The sequence below is a fragment of the Lates calcarifer genome, linkage group LG18 (genome assembly GCF_001640805.2).
Source record: "Lates calcarifer isolate ASB-BC8 linkage group LG18, TLL_Latcal_v3, whole genome shotgun sequence".
NCBI lineage: Eukaryota > Metazoa > Chordata > Actinopteri > Centropomidae > Lates > Lates calcarifer.
This window is the reverse complement of record NC_066850.1, coordinates 17070541-17090682: the sequence shown is the minus strand read 5'-3', so window position 1 is coordinate 17090682 and position 20142 is coordinate 17070541. Positions and strand designations below refer to the sequence as shown.

The 20142-nt window shown below is 42.4% G+C and overlaps 1 protein-coding gene across 4 annotated transcripts in view; it reads right to left on the bottom strand.

The window, feature by feature from the left end:
- Positions 1–20142, bottom strand: part of scube1 (signal peptide, CUB domain, EGF-like 1) — a 99523-nt gene that overhangs the window by 30465 nt on the left and 48916 nt on the right. For 2 of the 4 annotated variants that reach the window (XM_018697181.2, XM_051077534.1), the window contains exons 5-8: positions 17285–17413; positions 14842–14958; positions 8828–8917; positions 2708–2824 (exon numbers count right to left, since the gene is read on the bottom strand). In XM_018697181.2, the coding sequence (XP_018552697.1) occupies positions 2708–2824; positions 8828–8917; positions 14842–14958; positions 17285–17413 (453 nt within the window). The remainder of the gene's footprint in view (positions 1–2707; positions 2825–8827; positions 8918–14841; positions 14959–17284; positions 17414–20142) is intronic. The other 2 variants (XM_018697183.2, XM_051077535.1) reach the window with 1 other exon arrangement.

Here is a 20142-nt window from a genome sequence, read left to right as displayed (position 1 = left end):
CCCAAAAACAGAGGGGGAACTTTTCATTTTTCCACCACTGTAAATGCCGGGTTCTGTCAGGACCACAAATCACCTGAGGAGACAGAATGGTACTATTCGCACGGGCTGCTAGGCTTGAACTTGACATCAGGGCAGCAGACAAGATGTTCTCCCAGCAAGCAACATGCACGTCAGGCGAGCCAAATTCTTGGGACAGTAATATGTGTTTCTGCTAATTTAAATTTTGAACATGTACCAAATCCAGTAATTCACTCTGTTTGAGAGAGAGCTCCCAAGAGGAACGGCAGCATTGCCCCAATACAGCATCTCCCTCTGGTCAAGTGACAGAGCCTAGTGCAAAAAAGAATTCACGAAGGGAGCAGAGGAGGAAGTCTGGTGATGTTGCTGTTGAGTGACAAAGTTCACAGAGGAAGGAGGACTTTAACACAGGAGACCAGTGTTCATTTCCAGTTTCCGTACTGTGACCACAGTCATTCCTTAGGCTTAACCCTGGTCATTTCCATGCCTAGACCTGACCAAACTGTAACCATAGCATGGGAACATCCTAAAACTGATTCATGTCTAGATCAGAAAACACTTCTATAGGGTATTCTCTTAAAGAGTATCACTAACTATGTGTTTTCCCATTTAACTAAGAGGACTTGCTCTATTTCCAATGTAACTGAGGAGAATTTTAGGATTTCAAGCTCTGCAGGACAAGATTAAATTACACCTTAATGATTGATTAATATGTTGATCTAATGCAACATGATCTCTAGCATGGCAGTTATGATAATTACATTGTATTCTTGTGTTTATTACATCAAATGAGGAACTGACTGATTTGTCCTGTCTTCTAGATGTATTTACCACAGCTGCAGCTGGATGGTGCTGTCTGTGTGAGTGTACGAGGTAAAGAGAAAGAAAGAGGGAGAGAGAGAGAGAGAGAGAGGGGGGGAGAGAGAGAGACAGTGGCCAGTGTGGGCCTCACTGTTCAAACATCTCAAAGTTTGCCGACGCGTCGTCTGCCTGCCAGGCCTGAGACAGCTCCGGCTCCAGGATTTCACACACCTACATGCCACATTCTCTAACCGCCTGACACTCATTTCACAAACACACATATTCCAGAACACACACACACACACACACACACACACACACACAGACAGTATTATACAATTTATAAGAGCACGCTCACATCACACAAGGCACCCAGATTTTAACACGTAAACAGTCATGTCACTGTCACATGACCTACACCTCTTTGCAATGATATCTCATATCTCCTTGAACACTTCCCGTCACATGTGGTTTGAAGTGCCCCACTGCTCCATCTCTCTATCTGTAAGAGCAGTCAGACGGACACACACTCACACACACACACACACAACATCATCATCATCATCACGTTAAAGCCATAATACAGATAAACTACAATCTATAAAGGAAATTGAAGGAACTTGTATTTCAAACAATGTTAAATACAAAATGTTTTTTTCAGGGAATAGAAAGGCATGTACTGCTGCACTGAAATGTAAAACATGGAAAGTTTCCAAATTAGACTTAACCCCTTTATGTATTTGCTTGGTTACCACTCCCTTTATTTACAGGCTTTCAGCAGAGTCACATCATGTTTTAGCTAGTTATGACATACATTATATTGTTGTTTTCAGGCTACGTCCTAAAGGTTTCATACTTTTCAAAATAGGATAGGGAATAGTGTAGGAATGGATAGAGTACTGAGTGTATTGAAAAATTTCGAATGTGATGATTATGAAGTTCTTTTTTCTAGGATTTCTGAACAGATTTATAGATTTATCAGATATGTTTATATACCCAAAACTGTAAACTGCACTGATTTCAAACGTGTGTGTGCATCATATCTATATATTCAGAATTGAATTGAGCTATAATGAGCTTTTTTTTTTACCCGAGCTGCATCAGGTTCATAGGTCCAATGGTATTCAGCAGACATTGTGTTATACCTTTCCTGTGAAAGGCACTGTTCCTTCAACACAACATGCCAGTTCAATAGCAGGTAACCAGGCCACCTTCAAGCCAACATCATATACCTTTGGCTACATATAAAGTTACAAAAGCAGCACCCTCATTGCATTACTGTTAAGAATATTGTCATCTAGAAGAAGCACTAATCCATGCTTTCCAAATACTTTCCAGCAAAATTTCTCACTGAGCTTGTGAACATGTGACCGTACTCCAAAACAGAATGCCTACTCACAGCCCTCTCACTGCGGCTTTGTCAAGCCCCAGGGAGAATAAAGTACTGCTGCCTGTAAAACCCAGTGTTTGACTCAGCTTGAACCCACAGGTCAGCCTCATTCAGTGAGACTGTTTGTTTAGAGGAAAGCCAAAACCCTATAATAATCTGTTTGGGATGTTTAGGCCTGCGCTTCAGAGGCCTTCTCCTCGGACCACCGTCATTGACGTCACCGGCGGGCTGTCGGAAGTGGAGAAATGCTCGGCGGCAAAATCAACAACAACAAGCGGCAGCAGCGCCAGTGACCGCGACCAGAGCTCTGTGCAGTTGGAAGTGAAGTGGACGGCGGGGTCGGGTTTGGCTCTGGATCACTCAGATACCAGTCATAGCAGACTCAGGTGGACCTGGCCTCCTCTGCACGCACAGAGTGCTCAGTGAACAGGAGCCGTGCACCACTGACCCTTATAGCGACACACAAGTATACTCATACACTTTTGCGTCTATACTGACCTTTACAGGTTTTGCCATCAGGCTGCAGAGTGAATCCCACGGGACAGCTGCAGCGCACCCCTGTGGCCGTGTCTTTACATGTCCTGTCACAACCACCGTTGTTCACAGCGCAGGTCTCTGCAGACGGCAGCACAAAGACGGAAAAGAGAGAGAGAGAGAGAGGGAGGACGTGTTAACATGTGAGCCCCGCTTCTCAAATATCATGAAAAAGAAACTATAGACACTGAAGGTGATGTGGGTTGAGACAAAGCTTCATGCAGTAGGAGAATACACAATCAAACAACAGCTGTGTTCTTGTGTTTTTTCATGTAGCTTTGTCAACACACAGATGAGGAAATTATATCACAACACCCCAGTTTTCATGAGTAGAGAGTTTTATATAGAGATAAATACAATTTTCATACACACAGGAAGTCACAGTCAGGATTTGTTTATCGATGACAGCACTGTATCAATACAACAAAAACAAAAACACATGACACTGTGCTGATAAAGGAGGGTGAAGAACTCTTTGGCCCAGAGGTCGGTCCTGTTTCCAAAAGTGACAAGAAATCAGTTAACACAAATAAAAGGTAGGGTTAAGGTAAGTAGATGGAAAAATAAAGTTAGTGCAAAGTGCTGTAAGTCTAGAAGACTCTCGGCAGAACCAGCGTGTATATTTTCCTCCAGAAAAATGTTCTTGTACGTGGCGCAGATAAGGTTTGCTTGGACTTGTGAATATTGCCTGAGCTGATCCCAAAACAAACACAAGCTCATGGTAACTCTAGCTCACCTGCCCAGCCACTGTTGCTTTAGGAAAGCTCAGCACACACTTTCCCAATAGGTCTTTCGAAGTGCTGAAGAGGCTGAAATTTGATGTTGACTCATGTTTGTTGAAAGGGATTTAATAAATCTACACCTAATAAGGAAGTTTCACTTGGTAACTGCTCTGGTTTTGGAGGGTTTGACTTCAGTAATTCCAGAAAAAATCCAAGTCTGTCTGTCTACTGCTGTTGTGTGAAAGACTACATGAACTAAGAGTTAAGGCACTTCTAATTTAGGCTTATAAATGGCCACTGGTCAAATTCAAAACATGACATCATTAGATCTATTTTCCTTAGTTCCTCAAAAGCTGACATCTTAGAATTAGTAAATGTAAATCATGTTTCCCTTCTTTCTTGCAGCTTTTGCCTTTTAATTAAAATGCCAGGAGATTGTGTGCCTGTGTGAAGTGAAGAGGGAAATAAAAAAAAAAAAAAAAACCCTTTGAGACTGGGGAACACATCCACATCTAGAGGTCAAGGCATTAGCATAACGCCCTTTTAGAATGCAGAGTCACAAACACATCAGAGCCAAGGCAGCCAGTGGTTTCTATCAAGAAACAGGAAGGTATTTGTACATTTGTTTGTGTTCCCTCGAGCAGCTCCAAACAACATCAGTCTCACGGCTTTTCCCTTAATCTCTGTTTTCTAGCTTGCATTAGTTCCTCACTGTGTTTACCCGTCAAAGCTCTCTGTTCGTCATTCGCAATCTTTTTTGTGTCTAGTTCTCTCTTTGGAGAAGTTCTGAGGAGAGATAGCTAAACTGTTTCAAATGCAAAACTGTCTTAAATGGAGAAGTTTCAGGAATGAGGGCAGGAGGTTTCTTAGTTGCGTTGTAGCGTTGGCTGGAATGAGAGGTATTCCATCATCCAGGCAGCCTGTCTGATTGGCCCTGTAGGGTATGACAGCAGAGCCCTGTCCCCTCTGCACTCTCCAGCTTGGGTCTCTGTCAAGAGTGTGTGTGAGAATGTGTATTGTGTTAAGATCTACATGCCTGCACAGGTGTATACAGTCAATAAGGTTTCTGAGTGTGTTGTGAGCTGTATGTGCATGGGAGTGGGCTTGATGCATGTGAAGGTGGTGTTTATGGGCCAGAGTGATTTATACCAAGTACAGTGGGCCCTATCATTAGCAGAGGATGAGCACAGTCCTCCTCAGAGTTCCTCTCTCTGCAGGGCACATCCAGCCTTCAGGCCAGGCTGAGGGTGGGTAATACAGACACACCGCTGGGCATGAATTATGTGCTGGACAAGCCCCCCCCTCCCCAAAACCTCCACACCCTCCATCTAACCATGCATATTTCCGCATTATTAAGACCAATTTTCACCTGCCTTTGGATCTAGCAGGGCTAGCTGTTTCCCCCTGTTTGCAGTCTTGTGCAGAGCTGAGATACCTGGCTGTTGCCTGTACCTTCATATGTAAAACCTACAACTTGTAATCTCAGCAAGAGAGCAAATAAATGTATTTCCTACATTTTTTGACTATTACCAGAAGTGTTCATTTAAAAATGCCAACTGTATTTATTTTATTTCTATATATGTCACTGTGTTATCATGACACCAGTATTACAGGGACTATATGAATTCAGATCATAATACTAACCATCATTTACTCAAGGAAACTCTTTGGTTGTCCAGCACTTAGACTTGTCAATATGATGGATGTGAAGGGAGGAAGTAGGAATTGGTAACATATGTGAAATGATGCAGAATTTTAAGAGGATTCTAGATGAGAGACAACTGAATTCAGCTTTCCTCTTGCAGACTGGCAGCTTCCTCTGTAGGGATTACAATATGTCAGGGAAGGGCAGAGGAATGACAGAGAAGACAGTATGTATACACATGTCTGTCACACCTCTCGCATGGAAATGCTGACTGCTGCAAACCGCCTTCTCTGCGAGAGGAGGACACATGTTCTATTGATTAAAGCTGGACAGCATGAGAGAGAAAACCACGCTCACTGTGTAAACTAAAGCATCATGCCAAGTAACAGCAACTGCTGCACTATTAGTAAAAGGTGAGAGAGGCACGGTCATCTCTCAGTGCGCAACAAGATCCCCACTGCACCATGATGGGCACCTAAATCGGCTGTCAGTCAGCATAGCTCTGGCCTGTAATCACAGTATCTGGATACACCTACACACATACCTACACAGAAATACACTCAGTTTAGCTCCATCTGTTCTGAGGTGAAGGTTTATTTGGAATCCAGGGCCACAGAGACTATGCACCACTGAGTCTCTCTTTTGACACTTTGCTCAAATGTGTCCAGCACCTGGCTCCTGATACAGCTTTTCATTCAAAATCAACATCATGAAGTCTCAGAATGACTTTTCATCAAGTCGCCCACGCTCTCTCCTGTCTTGTGACCTTTCTTTCCTTTTTGTCTCGGTACTTCTCTCTCTCCTGTCTGTCCTCGTTTCAGCAGCACCTTTTCATTAGAGCCTCAGCCGCAGTTCAATTTGTCTTGATGAGCGTGTTGTCTGTGCTGCAATGGCAGCGGGGGCAGAGACAGGGACGCAGCATGTCAGAGGAAGCAGACAAACTGATAGCAGTGTCAAATCTAAGATATTGACGCTGCTCGGGCTGTGCCAGCGCAGTACTGGGGTGGCCTCTAGGCTCTAAGCAACCACATGCATGCACACGTGTTCCTTTGTGCACATAGATATGATGGAGGCTCATATATGTGCATGTTTCAACTTTAATTGATTGGCTCAGTAAGAGGCTATGGTTAGTACCAAAATACATTACAGGATGAATTCATGTTTATCCATGTCAGTGAATTCCAAATACAGTGACACTGCTACAACTTTATAATTCATTTACTTCTATTAACAGTGCACTTTTTCAGTCAACTGTGTAAAGCATCTCTTTTTCACTTTTATAGGTCCCATACTTTACACCTTTCCATGTGTTTTACTTTAAGTTTTGATACCCATAAATTAGATTAGAGGTTTATACCATTTCAGTATAGTTTACATCTCCTCTCTTACACGTCTCTCTGGAGCTCTAAAAAAAATCTGAGCCATCTCATTGGCTGACTGTTTTCTGAGTGACGCATGGCCAGGCAAGCCACAGGCAACAGACTGCTAGCCTACTGCAGCTTGGAACAGCTCAATGGTAAATGCAAATGGCAATGGCCACCGCTGAGGAAAATGTTGACCAGTAGGCGCTGACTAAAATATTCTGGTATTTAAAAAATACTATTCTAATGTTACTACAATTGGGAAGGCCATGTTGTTGCTTGATAGCTCAGTGACAGAATGACTGCTCGGTGTAGTGTTGTTAAGGTGAAAACAACCAAAACAAAAAGGTTGGACAGTGGGTCCAGATGGACCGTGCTGGGGGCATGGCTGAGGGCAGTTACTATATAGTTATGACATCACAGAGTTAAGGAAGTCCAGCTCCTTTAGAAGCACAGTTTCTAGATACAAACTGTGTACATTCATCCATGGATTGAGCATTTTCATACGTTCAGGGTATATAGCACCTTAGACCTGCTTTATAATCAAAACAGACGTGGAAATCTCACTTTCTAAAATATGGGACCTTTAATACGAGTCCAACTTGGTGTATGTTCAATGCTCAATCCAAATTTTGGTTGAAGAGTGCTTGACTTTTCATTTTGTCGCAAACTTTATTCTGTTATGGGATAATGTTTCATTGTGTTTCATTCATTGTTATATTGGAATGAAGTTCATCTGGCTGCCATAATGTCCACAAAGCCTTTCAAACCTTAGACCAGGCTTATGTCCAAAATGTCTGTAACAATTGTTGTTGTGGGTGAACCAGATATCATTATGGAGGGGTTAGTTTGAAAAGAAAAAAAGGTCCATACAGGTGTTAATAACTTAAATCCCTTTTGGGAGGTTTTCCCATGTAATCCCAGTGGGGTATACATGATGCACAACCCACTACAAGTTACAAATGGAACGTCATCAGGGCAGGTGACATGCTGGTACAATGGGAGGTGAAGTCATGGTTAAGCCAGTGAGGAGAAATAAAATATTTAGTTAAAGGTGACTGAGGGAGAGAGAAACAGAAAGGTAGAAGAGGGATGCTGAAGCATCTCTGAAAACAAATGCTCCATTCTTCCTCCAACCCATACTGGTGAGAACCAACTGAAATGAAACGTGTGTAAGTATGGAACATGGTTTAATACACTACAGATTATACAGCACATTGCTTTGGAGAACTGATACCAGGAGGGATTTCTGATGTCCCTTAGTCTTACAAAATAAAAGAAAGGTTAAATTTGAGGACAGCAGAGGATTTTTATTAGCCTGACTGAACAAGTCACAGAAAAAACATTCATTAATGTAAAGCTTTGAAGACCCAAGACAAGAGTTGGCAGTCACTGATTCTCTAATTTTCATTAATAGCTATCCCTTGACATTTATTGTAGTAGTAATCCACCCAATGGATTAGATTTAGAAAAACAGATTGGATCCTGTTTGACCAGTGGTTCCTAAAGTGTGGTCCAGTGAGTTCCTGAGGGTGGTTCATGCAGCCCCAGAGGCAAAGCAACACTTGACTATTTCCATCTTGTTTCACTTGCAATCATCCCACCAAAATACAAACACTGCACAATCGTGAAAAACACAACTGATAATAAAAATGTTATTTGCAGACTTCAACATAAACATCTTTTGAGACCAAACATCTATTTGGTTACAGAGCTGCCCAGACTGCAGACTTTAACCTTGATAGAATACAATGCCTAACAAATGATTCACCGAGTAGAGAGAACTGGAATGTCGGAGACAGTTTCACCAGCACCCTGGGATATCTTAGGACTGGTGTTTCTTCGTCTTTACTGCAGCTACTGAAGATTATGATTTTGAGAATATTCTGCCAAGTACAGCACAAAACTGGAAGTTCTGGAATTGTTGGGCAAGGTGGGTTTTTCAGGGGTTTTGCTATTAACATATCCTGTTTTGTAACTGGAGTAATAAACAATTATGGGACTGGAAAACAAAACATTTGGAGTGAGGTGTAACTGGAAAAGTAAAAGTTAGTTCATGAGAAAACTTTGGAGCCATCCAGAAATTTCAGTAGGTAAAGTTGGGGAGGAAGGGTTTAAAGGGAAACAGCGACCTCTTTTACTCCTTTTTCATCATGTTAGATACAGTCGTAACAAAACTGTGACTGTGGGAGTAGACACAGTGGGCACCAAAGGTTTACAAAAAAAGCAAAAAATTAAAAAAAAAAAAGATCAAATAAAGACAGAGAGGAGGACAAGAAGGAACGGAGAGGAGTAGAGTCGGGGATACAAGCACAAGCGCCATGGCAACATATAGAAAGAGGAAGAAAAGAGTTACCCATAAGTAGCCGCCGTTTCACCCGCTTGTCCACATCAGCTACTGACGTGGCATTGAACTCAGAGCTCTCAATTGCAGCCTCATCTTTCTCTAAAACACAAGTGACAAGGGGACAAACAGTGAGCAGCAGGTTAATGAGAAGCCCAAATGACCAGACCTTCAGCCCCTCTTGGCGTTTGAGCAAAAAAAAAAAAAAAAAAAAACAAAGCCAAGAAGCAAGAAGCGATGAAGAAGCGCCAAAATCCCTGTTAGAGTGTTAATCTCCAAACAAATGATAAATCCCCCAGAAGAAATCAAAAGAATAAAACAAAATAAATGAAAATGATCAGTATCAGTGTGTAGCTTACAAAATGAAGCAGTTGGTAGGCAAGTGGGTAGGTAGGGAAAGGGGAGGGTCAAAGGTTCAGGGCTTAAATATGAAAAAAGTAAAAAAAATAAAAATAAAAGAGAGAAGTGTGGGGTTTGGGGGGATGGAGTAGGGTTGGGGTGAACGTTTTGGGGGATTTTAGTTCTGATGTTGACATTGCTGTTGTCGCCGATGGAGTTTCTGTCTTCCATATCAAACAGCCACACTTTGTCAGCAATGATTTCCTCGCATTAGGATGGAGGAGGAAGACAAGAAAAACAGGGGGGGGGGGTACATGTCCAACATTTCCAAGACAAGCTGCCTTAAATGTGGGCAAAGAGGCAGAAGCGAAGAAAAGTAGGTGACAATAATGACAAGAAATAGAAGAAAAGGTGGTGCAGGGGAGGAGGAGGACATGAGGTCAGACAGCAGTGTCCGGAGAACAGAGCAATGGAAAGATGACTGAGAGGAAAATGATAAACAAGAAAAGAGAGAGAGAGCGGGAGAGAGAGAGGGACCAAAAAACACAAAATCAGGCCCATCATGGGAGAGGTATATGAGGGAAGGAGGGATGCACACACTGAGAGATGGGGTCTGAAGGGGGGGGCGTAGGGGGGGGTGCATGCAGAGAAATAAAATAGCAGGAGGAGGTAGTCTGGGGGCAGCGCTGGTTGCCTGTTTGTCTATGGAACACATCACAACTGGCTTTAACAGTCAACGCTGGAAAAACCACATTCCCAAAGCTGGGCAGGGGAGGTGGGAGGGCAGGGAGGGCTGAGGGGTGAGGGGAGGGAGGGGGGTGACGGGGTGCGCTGTGGTGTTGGGGATGATGGGTTTGATGATGGGGCTAGGAGAGGGAAGCGGCCTTTCTCTGGGTTTGAGTCATTAGGGCCTGAATGAGCATCTCTCTGTGAATGGACGCCAGTGGCGGCAATAGGACTGGCCTTTGATGTACACACTCCAGTGGCGTGGTGGGGTGGGGTGGGGGGGGTTGGATATTGGGGTAATTAACATCCCTTCCATTCCCCGGCCCTAGCCCTCTACCATTTTCTCTCTCTCCTCTCAGGCGCTTGATGGACAAAGTGGAGGACTCTCTGAAGTACCCTCAGGGATGAATGGAGGCTTTCTGGTGCTCAGCTAACGGGTGAATGTGTGTGTGTGTCGGATTGTTGAATCGAGAGCCTGTGCATACCAGTGTGCGTGCTTGTAAGCGTCTGCTTGCTTGAGCGTGTGAAAAAATCTGTCAGAGAGGGAGGTAAAATGTGTGTGTGTGTGTGTGTATGAGAGAGGTGGATGTGTAAGACAGGTTGAGAGGAGGTGGGAAGAGAGGAGTCCCAGCCACTTACTCCTAAAGAGTCTATGGGACTAAGAGGTGGCTGGAGGCCCACACAGAGGGTGGTGTTTTAGAGAGCCAGACCTACACAGGACAACAGGGGAAAGAGTTTAACCACTCTACACAACTACAGCTAGGAGAGAATGGTAAAAAAAACCAATGCACTCGAAGGAAATAGGAGGACCAGAGTTGCTAAAAACAATAATAACAATAAAAATGTTCTTCGATTTAAAAAAAAAAAAAAAAAAAACAGGAAAAATGAAAGAAAAAAGAAAACAGGAAAAGGAAACCATACAAACATAGTGCAGGCTCTCCCATGCAGCTGGGGCAAGCACACAAGTACAAAGACAGAGAGATTAGTGGAGGAGGCAGTGGCAGACGAATGGATAGTATGGCACACGTGAGTGGACACATGCAGTAGGAATGGCGTGTTATAAGAGTGAAGAAAGATGAGCAATGCACGTCCCTGCCCCTCTATCAAGATGTATGGAGCAGAGACTGACGGGTGGGGATGAGGCATGGAGGTCATTTTGGTGCTGGCGCGTTTTTGGTTTTCAGTGAGCTGCTTTTTGTTCGGCGCTCGTGATGAGGTGGAGGATGAGGAGGTAGTGAGAGAGCTGGAGGAGGAGGTTAGGTTTGCTTTTGTGGGAGCTTCATTTAAGATCAGGCTGCAATTGAGATATCTGCTTTTAACCACAGAGTCCCCAACCCACCCACCCATCCACCACAACCCCGACATCCCCCCACCCACCCCCACTCCCAGAGTCACTCTTTCCTCTTGTGCACTGAGTATTAATCCTTATTTCCACCTGATTTGGTTTTAACATGGATGCTCAGACAAGACAGGCAATCAGGTACTATCACCAGAAAGCAAAAGAAGGAGGAGGAGGAGGAGGAGGAGGAGGAGGAGGGGAGGAAACGGGGGCAGAGGGGCAGCGCTATATAGAAAGGGTGAGAGGGGGGTGGAGGCATTAAAGGTTGGCCCACAGAGCAGTTGGCAGTCTTGGATCACAGACACAGGGGTCCTTTCTCTCGTCAAGAGAGACGGAGAGAGAGAGAGAGAGAGATAGAGAGAGAGAAAAGACACACGACATTAGGAAAAGAGGGAGAGGAGGGTTCTTGCTCGCTCTCATTTGGTTTCCTCTTCGCAGCTTTTTCTTGATGGTGCGTTTCACTTCTTCAGAGCAGCTGAAAAGAAAAAAGGGTTATCGGCAGTCAAAACCTGGTGCTGCTGAAAAGCAGGCCAGCAATCTGCTCGAGAGGTAACAGTGAGAGACAGAGAGAGAGACAGAGAGAGAGAGAAAGGAGGACAGAGATAGACAGAGAGAGAGAGAGAGAGGGAGAGAGGGAGGTGTTTCCAGTGTTTGAATACAGCAGGAAGCACATCCAAATGACATCAGATAATTGTGTGTCCGTGTGTGTCATCTACAGCACTGACATCACTCTGACCTGTCTCTCAGGTCAAAGTCAGGGATGAGAAAACTATATGTCTTCTAGTTAGGAAGGTGGTTAGAATCTGACCAGGGTACATGTAACAAAGTGTTAAATCACACTCACACTCTGTTTTCTTAGGTTTGGACCACATGGAAAACTTTACTTGATTTAGGCTCCTTGAGGTTTACACTGCCCAATTACAAATGAGCCAGAAATTGTAAACAGAAGTCACATGGACTCCCAAGCAGCTCATTAACTGGACAGAGATTTGGTGACCTGTTGTCCTGCCAGGTTCGAGATTCTGGCAGTCAATGCAAATTGCTGATTCCAAGCTCTGAACTTAAGTGATTACTGCTTCAGGGATTTCTGTTAAGAATGACCTGCCATGAACACCAAATTCTGAATACTTGAAGAAATAGCTAAATAAGACATCAGTCCAGACTGTGGTTTGATCTCAGTTCATTTTGTTATGCTAAACTTTCCAAGTCTGAGGAACCGCTGGCTATCGGATGTCAACCTCCATTATACCCATAAAGCCAGGATTTTTGGAAGTTTTCTGTAACTGATGTGGATTCCGTCCTCACTCTTGACAAACCACACAGCGGTTATTTTAGAAAAGGACAGAGGCCTTCCTTTTTTAGGTATCACCTGGATTCAGAGGGCATTACTCTCATCTTACATGAAACCAAACTGAAGCAGAGCTGTTTCCTCAGAGTTCAAATAAACTCATTGTATTTCTGTTCATGTTTGTTGGTAGTTACAATGTTACAGTGTAGGAACACCTCTTAGAAATGACCTTAAATGTACTGTAGCACTAGCATTTTGGAAAAGCCAGAGTAGCTAGATTTACTATTGTGCTAAATCATTGGTTGTTATCAACAGAGCTGACTATTGCTATTACCAGAGCCCTGTGTTTATTAGATGAATTTTGTTAGAAGTTGTGCACACAATGTAGTAATTCATTCCCTAAAATTATTAGTTCAAGCAAAAGAACAGAAACAAATTTGTCTTTAACAACCAAAATGTTTAATATAGCTACACATATATCAACATAAAATTGTTATAAGCCCAATCATCCTGGTTAGATTGTGCATGGCTTGACCACTTTGTTTATTTTGTACAGCATTACACATGTGTGCAGCTATAGCAGTCAAAACCCAGTGTCAAGGTGCAAAGACAAATAGACTGTGAAATCCTATTAATCAGAATCAACAAATTCAATTGCGAGAGGGATTTTCAGTTACTACTTCTACAATAACTGAATGCTAGAATTTTAGAGAATAAAATTAAGTCATTTGACGGCTCTAAAGTCCATTCATTTAACAAAAGTAATTTCAGTTAATTAAGAATATATTGGTGAATACCATATTGGCCTGAATATAAGACAAAACTTTTCTCAGTGTAACAGGTCCTCTGAAGAGAGTGTTGCATTACGGGTTGTTAAGCCTTTATGTTGGTTCATAGTGAGTGTTTCAGAGTAAGTCAGTACTATAAGTATCTGGTTGGCCCAGGTTACCCTACAGGAGTTTCAGGAGTTACAGCAGAAATGAACTGAGGAGAAAATCTGTCAAACAGCCAAGAATTACAGCTGTCCCAGGTGATGTATCTTATATTCAGGGTGGTCCAACATCAAAGCCAATACAGTACTCACATTACATCTCAGTGAACAAACTACTCATTTCTGCACAATAATTATGAAGGTTACAGATTACAAATGTGTGTGTCAGTACCTTAATACCTGTCTGTGTTCAGTGGATTACAGGCCCTTGAGGCCAGTATACTCAAACTACAACCAGTGTGATTGGGACAAGCTGCAGCAGACTGGCTGCAAAAGCAAAGAAGTGATAAAAATTCATTCCTGGCTCTGCAAATTATTTGTTACATTTATATCAGCAGGAAGGAGGTGGGAAAACCAGAGTTACAGACAACTCCACTTACCTGGAACACCTTATTCATCCCCTACTGATCAGAGAAATAGCAGGATGAGAATGAGTATCCTCTGTGTGAAAGCCAGGATGCAGAGGCACTCTTCTTGTTGACAGTCATATGGACAAATGGTCGTTTTGGGCAGAGAGAGCTGTCTGCTGGCTGGGCTCACTAAGTCAACTGAGTTTTGACATGATGAATGTGCTTTTCAGAGTGGGCGATGTGTCAGTCATTCGTTCTCCACCAGCCAACACATAAATTTCTCCAATATGCCAAACATATTACTGCTCATTCCTCAGCTCTGAGACTTTACCACTGTGACTCCTCCTGGATTTACAAACGATGGAGGCAGAGATTAAGACTTTTTAGAAAAGACGTGGAGAAAAAGGATGAACCTCAAAGTTATTATAGGGGTAACACTGAGAGAAGAATGTTCAACTTGTGTACAATTTTGAAATCCTTGTACTATTGTGAATAATAATGCTATCAAAAACATGTGGATTGAACGTTTGTGCTCTAAATTAGTTATTGATTTGATTTAATCTTGTACAGAACTGAATTTAGTGCTAATTAATCATGTATATATTAATTTTTTTTTATTTTGCAAGACACAAACAAGCCCCACAGTGGTTGTTTTGGAGGGTCATGCATAAGAAGAGAAGTGTTCACACTACTAACTCAGGTTTGATGCAGTATATATAGGCAACATCTTTCATAAATTAGGTATCATGCATCATATTTGTCACCAGCATTTCAGAACAGCAGCACCACTACACTGTTGGAGTCTCATCCATGTTTTTGACACTGTGGATTGATTATATTTCTAAATGAGTACAGAGCTGGCTGTGGAGATAATTCTATTAAAGCACTGTTTCTCACCTCCTTCTATAATAAAACAGATGTTAGGGGCAAACAGCTGTGACAGCTTTAGGGTATGTGTGTGTGTGCATTAACTGATAAGCCATCATCACTTACCGATGCAGGTCTTGCTGTCTGAATGCAGGGCGTATTTCTGATGGCAGCCACACACTGGCCCTGTGTCCGTGTCATCACATGTGTGCTGACAACCGCCGTTTCCATAGTTACACGTCACTGAAGACAACACACACATTTAAGTTATATTCTTGGGTTGTATAGTGTTCGTGCACAAGGCTCAAGATATTTTCTAGCTAATTATTTAGCTACAGAACAGAAACCACAGAGGGACACTGATCATGTGTAGCACAAAACAAGAGAACCCTGTGTCCAAGAAATTAAATTTCTAAGCAATTAAACTGCTGGATTATGTTCAGGGGTAATGTATTTTTGAATTAATTAAGCTACATTGTTAGCAGCAGTAGCATCATCTGTGGTTTAGACAACAGAAGCACTTTGATTAAGGTATATATTTGGCAAGTCACAAATATGTTGATCGTGAAAACAGCAGTATCTCACTGTACAATATTCTACTTGTATTTGCTACTGCATTATTAAACTCTTTATGTTTAGACTCTCACAACACTTAGTGAAGGTCAGGGAAAGATCCTGGTCTGGTTTAATACAGAGAAGGTTCAGACACGGTGTGTTTATTTGCATTAAACCAAGCCTAACATCTTTCTCTAACCTTAACTAAAGTGCTTTTGTTGCCTAAGCCATAGATGTTACTCTCGATGAGATCCCTGGTGTCTGGTGTGACTCATGTGCTCTACATTTCCAAACTGTTTTAGTTTTGTAGCTGCTTTGCCCATCTGAGCTGTTTGTACTATTTACTACAGCTGGGCACTGTTGGTATGATTTAAACTACATACTGTTTATACAGCGCATAATGTTTTTACTGTTTCATAGTAAAATGCTGCTTCTCCATATTGTATTAGTTCTGTTGCTGCATTACACATCCAAACTGTCTATAACTGCCAGGCATGGCTCATACATATAATATCTTACTTGTTCTATTTTTTCTATATTGTATCGAGTACAATAGTCACAACCTAATCTCACTGTACTTGATCAATGACAAAGATATTGAAATAAAAATATTCAAAGGGATTATAAAAGTATTTGAACAACATAAGGGATGCTGAAGATGTGGAAGAGCGGTGGAGGGTGGGAGACAGAAAGAGAGACAAAAGTGAGAATCAGGAGATTGCACTGAAGAGATTGTAAGTGCAGGAACTTTCCTTGGAGCTTTTTGGGAACTCAGGAACTTAAGCCTTTATCCATCAGACAAAACCAGGTTTCAACTTTGGTTCCTTGGCCCTGAAACTGCCTGCTGAGTAGTACTTTTTTAATAGACCACAAACTGACAAAGAGTTTGCCATAATAAACATGGCTGATTTGTCAAACACTCACTACCAGAGACATTTTTACCTCCTCCTAATTTCCCTTCACATTTGTTGAGGTGAAGAGGGAAAGCAAGAATGAATAAACTCAGTAAAGTGTTGGGAACTTTTCTAGACCTCGTAGTCCCCTAATTGAACTTTGAGTTGGTAGCTCTAAGAAGGAAAAAATAAGGCGAGAGAGGAAGAGGATGAGGCAAAAAGTGAAGGAGGATGTGGGAGACAGAACACGAAGAGAAAATGAAGGAGAGAGGTAAAAATGGAGACAAACAGGGAAGACATAAGAAGGGGAGGAGGAGAAGGTGTGTGTGTATGTATGATGTAGACATAACTGCCGTCTCTTTCATCACTCATTTACTACCGGCCTGTGCCGCCATGCTCAACAGGCCGGCACAGCACTGGGTCCCTTGCTGCTAATGAAATATTACCACAGCAGTGCATGCATTAGAGCCTTTCAGAGGCTTTCACAATCTTTACACTCTGACCGCCTGAGAGGAGAACAAGATGTGTTGCCAAACAAAGTGTAACTAAACGCTTATTTTTCCCTTCTCAAAAACAGCAGCCCTAAATTCCATGGCCGCAGGCACTCGGCATGAAGAGTGATAAACGGAGAGGCAAGGGGGAGTTTAGAGACGTGAATTCTCTCTACTGAATCCTTCAGCACCTTCAGCTTGGTCTGAAATGCTTAACTGATTTTGGTATTAAATGTCCACCCTCATATTTTATCGTTGAAGGCCTTCTGGAACTTGTCCATCATTGCTCTTACAGATGTTTATCACAGGAACAGCTGAGATCCTTCATTGCAACAGTAACTCAATAAAATCAAGTCTATAAAATTAAGTGTTAATACCTTTCTGCCATGTGAATTGTAAAATCAAGTGACAAGTCAACTGACCAAACAGATGACAGAAAATGCTACGAAAAAATGAACTTGACTACATGTAGGATTGTTAACACATTCACTTTTAATGTAAACAAGCCCATGACATAAATCGGAGACTAAAGTGCTGTACTATCACTTGCTGAGGTGTGTGTGTGTGTGTGTGTGTGTGTGTGTCAATGTGGGGATGTAGGGAGGCACTGAGGTCAGGTGTGATACGTACATGTACAGTCTTTCTGGTTTTTGGCCAGCTCAAAGCCAGGACGGCACTCGCACGACACCCCGCCTTTGCCTGGAGCCTCTCTGCAGATGTGGGCGCAGCCGTGGTCCTTGTTCATGCAGTTCATCCCATCTGTGCAGGGGACAGAGGAACAGAGAGACTCTCTATAACATTACATATTCAAGACTAAATAGGCAACCATCAGTTATAAAACATCTACACTTTCATAATTCTTAAGAGCTCTTCAAATCTCAGCCGAACTTCTTCATCAGGACTGTGGATGCGGTTTGATCAGATTTGACTGACAGTGACCAACTGGCCAGCTGTTTAAATAACTCCTTATAATATAATATATAACACCTTATAAAATTGCCCCACCTGTATTAAATCAGTGAGAAGAATACAGATGTAAATACAAATACAGAAATCTCTAATGTGAAATAACCAAAACTGGCAGGAAATAGTGCTCTCATGAAGGAAACTATCACTCACAGTAACAAGTTCACTGAGAAAATCCTTTAATGTTTCCCTTCTTTGTTGTAGTAAGACATTTCATTGACACAAATAGCAACAGAACTAACATCCCTCATATGCTCCTATTGCATCACATTATATTTTCTTTCTTTTTCATTTACTAGTGGCATAGCTCTAGGGATGGCAATGTCAGTCGGTCAGTAAGTTGGTCCAACGCTTTGGCCAAGATTTGATTGAATGGACTTCTATTAAATTTTGTTCAGAGGATGAAGCCTATTGACTTTGGTGATTCTCTGCCACGAGCAGGTTGAAACTTTTCCTTAAAGGTAGAGTTAGCGATTCTAATCTAATACACATTTTTTTTTTGTCAAATTCAGCGAATATGTTTGCATGATCTGTTTGTTATCCATTCTGTATGTGTGCTGAAAAAAAATCTGGCGTTCCTACACAGCCCTGGCTCTGTAAATGGGATAACAACAAATGGGTTGGCCTGATCATGCTCGTGCACAGGAGAGGGAAGAGGATAAAAGGCGGCGGTGGAAGTGAGAAAGACAGTAATTCCGGCGCATGCTAATGTGCTACACGACAGACAGGAAGAGATGGTAGAGGAACGAGAGTTGAAAAAGAAGGACTATGACCGTGTTAAATGACTCGGTGAGAATTTTCAGTGGTGGAGATTGGACTGGGAAAGAAATTCAGCACTGGACTTAACCACTGGGCCTGGACCCTACACCGACAGGTACACCGAAAGGGCTCATAAAGAGACTGACGCGGCCAGTAAAAACTTGAAAGACTTTATGGATTTTTTTAATGGTCCACTGGCCGACTGGGATTTGTCAGAGAAGTCCTGATGGCTGGTTCGGCCATGTTGGTGAGACCTCAGAGTTGAAAGGCACAAAGCTGCTCTATTTCTGCTTGACAGGTGGGTTTTACTATGTTTCACAGAGCAGAGTTTGGTAACGTTGCCTTCCTTGTTAGCTTAGCTTACCCACAGCCCTTATTTGCTCAATGACATTTTTTATTATATGGTTTGCGCTTCAGCAATGACAAAAACTCTGTTTCTGTTCTTCCCCTGTGCTGAATGCAATCAGAGTCAGCTAATTTACTATTGGTGCTCAAGTACAGCCTCCTCTGCTTTTCAGTGGGATTGGTTCTTTGGCTCACAACACTGTCAGAAGCCAGGGAGATACTCTGTATTATGATAGGAATTTATTACTAAACTATTTTTATTTCTGTGACTGTGTGATGTTTGATTATAATGAATTAAGGTAAAACATGTAATCAAAAACAGCAGGTAAGCCATGGTATTAAAAGGAAACCACGAGGAGAGTTGTCTGTTTGTTGTCTGTGACAGCAAGCCCCAGCCAAGGGTCATTAATCCACTGTTTTCTTTTTGTAATTGTTAAAAGCCAGATTCCATGCTTCCTGGAACTGAGATATTCCCTCCTCTGCATCTGCACCAATTATATTCTGCACTTTAACTTATCACTCTGCTCAGCCAAGGTTGTTCTCAGCTGTCACTGATCTGAGGCTTCCACTCATCAGCACTGACATGGCTGGTCATCATGCCTCCTCCTACTCGTCCCCTCCATCCTTCTTTCTGTGGAAATATCTGAAATACGCGAAAGTTAAAAAATTGTCATCGGTGGGGAGAGGAGCTTGGGGAGGAAGCAAGGGGGCGGAGGACAGAGGTCGAGTGCTCCCCAGAGACGAGAGTAGAGAAGAAGAGGCCAGCCAAAGATATCACTGTGCTTCGGGAAGAGCTGGAAAAGTTAGCATAGGAGTATGCAGATATCTACTCATCATGGCACAATCAGATACAGAAAAAGCTGTTTTTCTACCAAAACAGATTTAGCAGCTACTCCATCATCTGAGACAACAAGCATGTCGCCACACACACATCTGTCATGTGACTTGGCAGCATCAATGCACTCTAACGATTTTCAGAAAAGTCTTTCTTCTCCTGAAATAGGAGTATGAAGCTAGCTGTATACTTTCTGCATCAGGGAGTATGGAAGGGTCAGCTCAGGTCAGAGTTATGTAAAGTTCATCATCAGAGGGTGTATGCACGGCTCTGTGCAGACATCCGTTTAAACACTGATTCAGGTGTGGAATTAAAAAATGTGTAACAGTCCGTGTAACATGGACCCAGAAAAATCCAATCCATCCAACTATCCAAAAGGAGAAACCATGGGAACTGAGGTGTCCCCCATAGTTCACCAAACTGGTACTCCAATAATGAAAGAGCACATGAATGATTATGGACTTTGTGATAGTTGGAGAATGAGAAACCTATCATTGAGAGAATATTCATAGAATTGACTTTTTTAATGAAATGCAATGCAATTTGCTCACCCAACAAAACACAATGATTCAATTATGATGAG